A 9,409-nucleotide genomic window follows, 5' to 3' on the forward strand; every position below is an offset into this window, starting at 1 on the left:
AAACAGGTAAGAGATTCCAAAGCTGATTTCTTACAGAGCTCAGAGCTGACCATTAGGGCTGGGGAAGACTGGGCTATGCACCGTGGCCTGACTGTATATAGATAAATAATACTGTCATTGCTACTAAACATCCAACACTTGGAATTGCACCCTCCTAAGTGCTATGGAAAAGCAAATGTCTCTGACATTGAAGTCGATAGACCTGGGGCAGTTTCAACAGCTACGCTCAGAGCTCTGGTCACCGTGTCACAGCTTGCTATTATGGAATTCTGCTCAGAGATGCCACCCCCTCCCGGGAGCCCAGCACTCAGCTTGGCCTCACAGCCCTGAAAGAGATCAAGAGACTGTAAGTGGCAGCATTTGCACCAAAGTTGCCGAGGTATTAACATCGATTTCTTTCAATAATGGGGACATACTCATAGCCTTATTTCATCACCCTCCTCAGAACCCTAAATGCTCCACTAAAGAAGAATTATCTGCTTCTGCCTGTGCTCTGCTGCTGTTGACGGTGAAGAACTTGACTCCTTTGGTATTGTTCACTGTTCTGATATCCAACTATTACTTATATTCACAAAGAATACAAAAAAGCCTTTCATTGATCAATTATTAAGAGAGTCAGGAGTGATCTATAACTTCAGACTGTGCTATATAGGAAAAGGATTCTTGCTGGTTTTCCTCCAGTCCCTCTTTCAGCCCCATTTGCAGTAAGCATCTGACAGGAGGGAAGCTGTCTGGGTAGAGCAATGCCTTTCCTCTGCTCCAGAAATTTCTGTCCAGATTTAGCTGAGTTGGGAAGAGTTAAGACTATCACATTTTTTTTTTTCCATTTGCATTCCTCATAAAATTTTAGCAGTTTGCTGAAATCACTGAACAAAACAAAAGCAAAGCCAGCCTAACAGCTCTGCCAAAGCAGCAGCTGCAGGTATTGGATAGAGGACACCTCTGAACTTCCAAAACGAGCTTTGCTAAGAATGTGCGTGTGTATGGAGGAGGGGAGAGCTAGCTTCCCAGCCCATTCCCAGTCCTAGCATCGCATCCTTCCCTGGGGGTAGTATCTAACATAAGAATTCTTCCAGCTCACGCTGCCCGCTGAAACCCAAAAGTGAACACAGCATGAAACCACTTCTTTCTCTGCTTCCAAGAGAAAGTGAGGGAAGTAGTATGTTTTCCCGAATCACTGAAGTGATTGATGTCTGTGCTATGCTGGTGATAGCTTGAGGTTTCAAACCCGGCTATGTATGGAAAACTACTGTGTCATTCTTAGCCAGACTCACCACATACAGAAGAAAAAACCTGAGAAGGAACTGGAAACTACTCTGGTCTACTTAGTGGGTTTCTGCAAAACTGTGATGTCAGAGCTGCAGCATACACTTTTTTTAGGGTTAGCAATATACTGACACCAGAGCTGTATCACAGTCTAGATATGCTTTGCTCCAGCATGATTAGGTGCCAGTGCGATCCTGACATCTGAGGTCCCATCCCTGTGCTGGCCAGCAGGCACTGCAGCTTTGCTCATCTTCCATAGATCTGAGCATCATGGAGCTCCTGGGACTGGAAATGGGTTCACTGCCATCCCTGGAGCCAAGAAGAGCTGTTGAGGCTGGGAATACCTGTTATTTTCAGAGAAGGAAGAGGCACGAATGAGAGGTGGATGAGAAGTAGAGATGAAGAAACGGGGTTGGAGAAAGAAAGGAGTCTCCAAACATCAAATTGCTTGCCACCGAAGCCTTTGCAATGGGGTGAGATTCTCTACAGACACATCTCGACCCTCTGCAAGATCAATTTGCCTCGGGAGAAGAGATTTGTAAAGAAACAGTGGGCTAGGCATCCCTGCACTTTCTCCCAAAAAATAACTGCCTGACTGAAAAATTGAATCTAAGGGCAGCTGTTGCAGGGATCATGATATTTCTTTGTTACCTGTCATGAAAGATTCAGATGGTATCACACATCACTAGCGTGGCCTCATATTCCCCATCCCATGTTCTGACACGCTGACTGCATTAGCATTGCCTTTTATACTAACGATGTCTTTTAGAGCAGAACTCCCCATGGGGGAAAGAAATCTTTGAAGCTACCCATTCAAATCTTCAAAGAAGGACCTTGACGAGCACTCACAGAGAGAGTGTGGGAAAGTTTGGAACAGGGGATAATTCCATAAAGCTGGCCTTCCCCTTTTTCCATCCATACTTGTACCACTGTTGTGTTCCCACTTTTTGCAGTTATGTAAAGTTTCCAGAGTTTATCCATTCTTCCATCCTGTTAGAAATGTCTACCGTTTTTTTTCAAAGAATTGTGAACCAGAATTAACCCATAAACCTGCAATACAGATTGCAGCCCTGGAAATGAGGAGATTGGTGTGGAGAAAGATGGGGAGGGGAGTGGTGCCTGCGTGCTTCTCTAGCATGTGCACTTTTAGGCATGTTTTTTTCAAGCCAAATGCCCAACCTTTGCTAGCATACACCATTCTCAGTAGTCTGTAATCCAAATGCCAAATCTTTGCTCACGTTACATAGCAAAAGTCCCTACAAAAGGCCAATTTATACTGCTAAACAATGTGGTAAAAGCTGGTAGATTTTACATACTATTTAGAGAACTAATAAATCACTCAAGAAGACATGTTTTCTCCCCTTGAGCAGATGCTTTTGTTTCATTTCCGCTGTGACATATTCCACAGCCCACACAACCATTAAGTCACTAGGTTTTTACAGGAACTTCTGTGGTAAAAGCAAAAAAATTCCATCAAAACTAGACGATACAAAGCCGTGTGCATGTCCTGTGGTTGCTCATTACTAACCCTGATCAAGAGCAGTGCACTGCTCTCTGCGTTTCGTTCTAAATGGAAACTGCCGAGTTCTATTACGTTTACTATTTAGCTCAAGATTATCTGCAATATGTGCTTCAGGAATCGCAACTTGGACCAGCCCAAACCAGGGTTGCTCATGTCTTGCGAAACATTGCATCTTCGCTGCAAGATCAGACTGAGGAGGCTCTCGGACCACTGCTGGACAGGATTGATATTACCTCTGTAGCCGTTGCCAAGAGAATTTTCAATGGTGTCATGGAAGAAAAATTTGCTGATGGAAATACTAACTGGGGACGAATTATGACCATATTTACATTTGGAGGTCTTCTCACTAAGAAGCTTCAAGAGCATGGAGTTCAACTGACTGGAGAGGAGAAGGAGCAGATTTCTTATTTCATCACAGAGTACATAATAAACAACAAAGCCGAATGGATAGATGCGAATGGTGGCTGGGTAAGTTTTTCATTTTCCACCAAAGTCTGCATTAGGAGATTTTGTTTAATTGAAAAGACCTATTCTTCCAGACACTGTCAAAGTCATTTTAATTAGTGTTTTATTTGCTGGTTGAATATTTGATGTCTGAAATGTCCCCTTGAGACTTACATTGAAACCTTTGCTTCTGCTTTACCTAGGACAACGCTGCAAGACAACTGCTTTTTTAAAAAGCACTTTCTTTGCCTGTTATTGTGGAAACCCCACAGTTAGTCTGGAATCATAGGATCATACAATAATTTAGGTTGAGAGGGACCGTAGGAAATCATCTGGTCCAGCCTCCTGCTCAAAGCACATTAAACTATACATACCATGAAATTTCCCATTATTAAATCTAAAATTAAGTGGCATGCTAAGGTTAGTGCAGCAATTTTGCTTCCATAGAGGAGCTGGTGCAAAAATACTGAAGTTCAAGATAACGAAAGAACACACAGGTACGATCCTCAGTACTTTTGCTGTGGATTTCAACAAAGCCATTATTTAATCCCCCAAATCAGTTTTACTTAAACAAATTTACAGGTTAAGTGCAAATCTTTTCAGGTTGTTTGGTCTGGGATAATCCTGTAACTGCCATCTATCAATACTCAGTGCTGAGAAAAGCATTTGTCAATACGTGGATTATTTGGCCAGGCTGCTGAAATTCCTTTCTGCCACTGGAGAGGAGGTCCCTTTTGCATTGAAGAGTTCAGTCATGCCAATGCCTTTTTCTTTGTCAGTTAGGGGAAGCAGAGAATCAGTGACATCAGAGTCAGTTATTTCCCTGGTACTTTCTTCCTTCACTTATACATAAATGTTGCTTTCTCTATCCACCCTCTCTCATCTCACTTATCTTCTATTTCCTACTTGCTACTACTTTTTTCCCCCTTGTTTTCTAGTGTCTTGCTTTTATTTTTTTTCCTTTTTGCTCGTATTGCTCCCTCTCTGTCTGGTAGCAGTAAAAAAAAAAGGTGATAGTGAGTCATAGAACCTTGTTGCACCGGATTTACTGTAAAGACTTCTATCTTTTTCAAATAGAGCCAATTACATTTAAGAGAAGTACCAACTCCTGGCAACATTCTGTCATCATACATGGCTCATTGTAGTAGAAGAAAGAGGCTTAAAGGAAGATATTTATATTACTGTATCAGAAACATGGTACTTGTATCTTCCTTGAAGATGTGGGCTCTGATGATAGAGGTCACATTCATTTTCTGTTTACACAGGGAGGGCATAGTCTTGACTTGGAGATAAAACACTCAACAAGGTGCAGCTATTTTCAGCTACTATTTTTAAAGACCTATTCATCTTTTGGAGGTAGAGCTCTGAAAACCTGTCCCTCTATGCACAACGGTGTAGCACTCTGTTACTTGCAGAGTGTGGTGCATTTTTCTTACACATTATTTTTAAGCTGTCCCTAACTGTCCCTGTTCTTTTCCATAGGAAAATGGCTTCCTGATGAAGTTTGAAAGAAGATCACTACTATCTTTTTCCAAAATTACAGCCATTTTCTCAGCTGTTTTTTCCTTATTCAGAGAGTACTACTGAAACAAATGGACCTGCCATTCATGTATAATCTAGATATTGCCGCAAGCTTCGTTGCTAAGCTTTCCTTCAAGCAATATCACCGAGAAAATAATTTTCTTCCTTCCATAATTTGTTTTTAATTTATTTGTATTTATTTTGTCTAAATACAACATTTAATGTGCTATCCTAACTGCCAAACCTGAAGATGACATCCCTCCAAAGAGGAATCAACATAGCATCATGCAGCAATTCAAGTCAACCTTTCCAGGTAGGACTGCTTCGAGAGAAAGAGATCATTCTCCGCATCCAGATAGCTCTTGTAATCTCTGTTGCACCTCCATGAAAGGACATTGTTTTACTGAAATACAATCCAATGGGTTAAGAAACAATTTTAAAATCATTTGTTTTGTAAATGAAATACTACTGTAATGCATTTTATTGCAACCGTTGCATAAGCAAAAAGAGGGGAGGGAAGTCTGTGAAGAAAAATGAAATGCAGACTCCAGAGTAAAAGTGGGTAGAAGTTACTGACACAGAGTAAACAGTTTTCATGGGAAGAACAATTTGTGGAAGGTAGCAACTTAAAAATGTGCACTCACTTACTGTTAATGCAATGGTATGTGTTTCTTAGTTGTCTTTTTTTAATTGCTCATATCTACACTGACTGTTCTTTCAAACTTTTTTTTAAATTACATGTTTTAAAATAGGCAAGTACAAAATATTTTTAAATGAAAATTTGTGTAAATACACTAATATTTTTGAAAAAAAAACACATTAAAATATGTATTAAATACATAAAATATGTATTTCGAAGTCTTATGATTGGTCTCATTTTTTCCAGAAAAGTTGGAAGATGGGAAAAGGTTTACCTGAGTAAGATAACTCTTAGAAAAGCTATAACAAGTGCTACTGCAGAATCCAAGTACTATATGAGTTTGACCTGAAGTCTGTGGATGTCAAGACTTTAATTTTCTGTAGTACTTCTTAAGTATTATCTGGTAGCTTGTATAAGAAACACAAAGCTTGTGGCTAAATAAATGAACTGAATCAGCTCCGATAGCAGTAATTAGTGTTCTGGGATACACTGTAAAACTCAGCAAATTCACAAGTAGGACCTAGCGACTTCCAGGCTTTTACAGCCTGGGGCAACTATTGTTTTGAGGCAAATTTCATTTGCTTTCAAGGTTAAAGAATAGTTCTTCAAGAGTTCCTTCTAGAAGGGTTTTCTTTAGCTGCAGTAATTCTTCTACATGAAGGAACTAAGGCTGGGGCTAAACTCTTCTTTCGCGTTGAAAGGCAACCAAACTGAGGCAGCAGTTGCCCATGGCACACAATAGCATTACTCTCAGAGACAAATCCTCTAGACAAATCAAGGATTTATGCTACTGGGAGAATGAACCAGTCTCCTTCTGGTAGTGGGTTCTCCATCTTCCATCTCAGCTTCAGAAATGTTTTACAGTAAGAACAGTCATTTACTGAAACAACCTCCCCAGGGACATGGCAGAGTCTTCATCACTGCTTTTCAAGATATGATGGGCCAGAGTGCTAGATGAAAAACATGAAAAGCTTTTCCCGAGAAAGCTGGACCAGACAGTCTCTCAAGATCCCTTCCAACCTGGGCTGTTCTGTGATTCTATGCTCTGACTTGGTGGCTTCAATCATAGAACGCAAAGAAACGTGAACATCTGCTAGAACCTAAATTACTCCCTTTCTTTCTTCTTCTTTCTCCTCAGTGAAAACAAAGATTACTTAGCATGTGTAGCAGGATTTTTGAGATAAACTTTGCTGCTGCTCAAGAAGCTTCTTGAGGGGAAGGGGTCTGCTAAAGGAAAAGGCCCACCTCCAGAACACCTATGATGGTTATGTCAGAAATGACATTTTAAAACGTATTTTGACATTTTTATTTATTTGCAGTCTAAGCCTTCATGATAAGAACAGTAATTCTTATTTAGTTCCCTTTTGTGCACTGTCGTAAGTGCGTATTGTAGTGGCTAACACCAGTATATTAATAGCATGTTCACTTCCTTCTACACTAATCTCGTAACCTGTTTTACACAGGGCTATACCTACCCTTTCCAATATTTAGGTGATGCAACAATTTTAGACCTTGCCTTCATGGTGTGGCCTGGATTTAAACAAAAGAAATCTGGATCATTAATAGTCCAGTGGGCTCCAGATTACTTTCATTAGGACAAAAGCTCCATTGCATTTGAGACGAAGAAAAGCAGTGATGAGATCTACCGCTTAGATTCTAAATATAACAAAGTGTCTGAAAAAAACACAGGGCTATTATCTCAGTCTTATAAAATAGTACAGATCTGGTTTGTTAACTGTCATGAGTTATCTGTACACAACACTGCCTGAGTAGTGTCGCAGGTCCAAAGTGCAGCTGTTTAAGGGATCTGTACACCTGTCAGGCAGACACAGGAGAACACGACACTTTTTGGAGCAAAAAGTGAGGTCAAAGAGCTGTGGGGTGGACAGCTGATGACTTAACCGATGCACCCAGCAGTAGCATTGAGATGTCACTAAATGCAACACACAATGGGTTTATGAAAACAAGTGTTCTCCTATGGAAAAGTCACTTTTTGCAAGGCTGCTGGTGTCCTGATCTACGTCCTGAGCCTGTGCCATGCAGCCTGTATGGCTTTATTTACACCACCTCCCTCATGGCCCAGGCCCACCAGCCAATCCTGCAGGGATATAGAATCATAGAATGTCCTGAGTTGAAAGGGACCCCCAAGGATTGTTGAGTCCAACTCCTGTCCTTATATACGATAACCCCAACATTCACATCACGTGTCTGAGGTTATTGTCCGAATATGAAACTGTCCAGTAGACAGTGGTAAAATATCCCCCTGGCGTGTCACTTCCCTTTCTCCATCAAAACTAGGAAAGGGGAAATCCTCTATAATTCATGCCAAAAACTAACATTGGGCCTTTCCAGGGGCTGGGCAGGGCTCCCTTCAGCATCCCAGTGATAAAAAAAGTAATTACTATTATAGAAAGTGAAATATTTTAAGTTAAAGTAGAGCTAAATTCATCTAAGTAATTGTATTTTTTTTGTTAGACAGAATGTCCTTCTAAGAGCATGGGGGTTTTTTAAGCTGTGTTTTTCCCAACATTTTTCATTCTTTAGCGATGATAACATATTTCATTCAGTGTGGTCTGTGCTGAGTAGATGAGTCTTTTCTCAAATCACCTCTGTTTGCAGTCTTTCTCTATCTCAAAAGCAAGGTCAGGCAGAGCTGGCTCCAAAGCTCCTAAATAACAAGAGACTGCACTGTTGTGAAGTTCATAACAACATTAAAAGTAGTCCAATAAAATATGCATAAGATTCTGGGAAAATTTATCCCTATGCATGTAAATTGGAAATATATTCTGTCCCCAGCTCTTGTCTCACTGCACACAATTGATGGAGACCACTCCCTCATGTTGCTGAAATGGTGATTTGTAAATGGTGAGATGGAAAGTTTTTCATTGCCCTGGCCTGACAAAGGGTGCTTGCTTTCTAAAACTCCAAAATGAGTCCTAAAGGGTTTTATTTGCTGGCATTTTCGGTATCAATCTAAGTAATTGTATCTTTTGAAAGCTAGACAGAATGCCCCTCTGAGTGCATGGTTTCTTTCTTTCATACAGTGTTTTTAGAGTATGGTTTCTTTTTTTCAAACAGTGTTATTTTCCAGACACCGTTGATTCTTTGGCGATGATAACGCCTTGTGTTCAGTGTGGTCTGTGCTGAGCAGAGGTGTCTGCTGTGATCACCTCTGTTTGCAGCCTTTTTCTGTCTCTAGTGCAAGGTCAGGCAGAGCTGGCTCCAAAGTGTGAGAAATAATTGAGAAGTTTTGCTCCAGCTGTATGTTTAATTATCTCGTCACATTAATCCGTCTTCTAAGATGTAGCTGTTTTAGGTCAAGAGATAACCTGTCTTAAGGCTGTGAGAATTCATTGATATGCTTAGTTGTCCTGTAAAATGTAGCTGGTTTAGGTCAGGAGAGAACCTTAAGGGAGTTTCCAGACGTGGTTGGATAATCTAAAAAGGAATGAACATTCTTTGAGGTTTTACACAGTTCTTTGTATAAAACTAGTATATATACCCACTGCTTTTGTAAGATGTTCCACCTTTTCAGAAGGGCATCCAATTCAGCGCTGAATTGTAAAACAAGAATATTATTACCTTTGCTTCGAAGACTTTGTCCTTTTCAATATTTTACCAGTGAATGAGTGTTTCTCACATAAGTAACTGTATTTTTTGAAAGTTAGACAGAATGCCCCTCTGAGAGCATGGCTTCTTTTTTTTTTCAAACAGCATTTTTAGGGCATGGTTTCTTTTTTTTCCCTAACTTGTTTTTTTTTTTCCAGACACTGTTCATTCTCTGGAGATGATAACGCCTTGTGTTCAGCGTGATCCGTGCTGAGCAGAGATGTCTGCTGTGATCACCTGAAGGGATTATTTGTTAGGAGCTACTGACCTGTTATATATTTGAATATTACCTATAGTTTTTGTGATTTTAGAATTAAAGTATAGGATTAGACTTTTTCTAAACAGTGTTTTTTCTCCAGACACCGTTGATTCTTTTGGAGTTGAGAACGCTTTGTGGTCTGTGCTGA

The 9,409-nt window shown here is 40.3% G+C and overlaps 1 protein-coding gene across 1 annotated transcript; it reads left to right on the forward strand.

The window, feature by feature from the left end:
• The first annotated feature begins 2,695 nt into the window (after nucleotides 1–2,695).
• On the forward strand, nucleotides 2,696–5,470 carry BCL2A1 (BCL2 related protein A1). Its single transcript, XM_009561718.2, has 2 exons — nucleotides 2,696–3,256; nucleotides 4,715–5,470. The coding sequence occupies exons 1-2, from the start codon at nucleotides 2,837–2,839 to the stop codon at nucleotides 4,817–4,819; spliced, it is 525 nt and encodes a 174-aa protein (XP_009560013.1). The 5' UTR covers nucleotides 2,696–2,836; the 3' UTR covers nucleotides 4,820–5,470.
• The last annotated feature ends 3,939 nt before the right edge of the window (nucleotides 5,471–9,409 follow it).

This window comes from Cuculus canorus, chromosome 12 (assembly GCF_017976375.1).
Source record: "Cuculus canorus isolate bCucCan1 chromosome 12, bCucCan1.pri, whole genome shotgun sequence".
Lineage (NCBI taxonomy): Eukaryota > Metazoa > Chordata > Aves > Cuculiformes > Cuculidae > Cuculus > Cuculus canorus.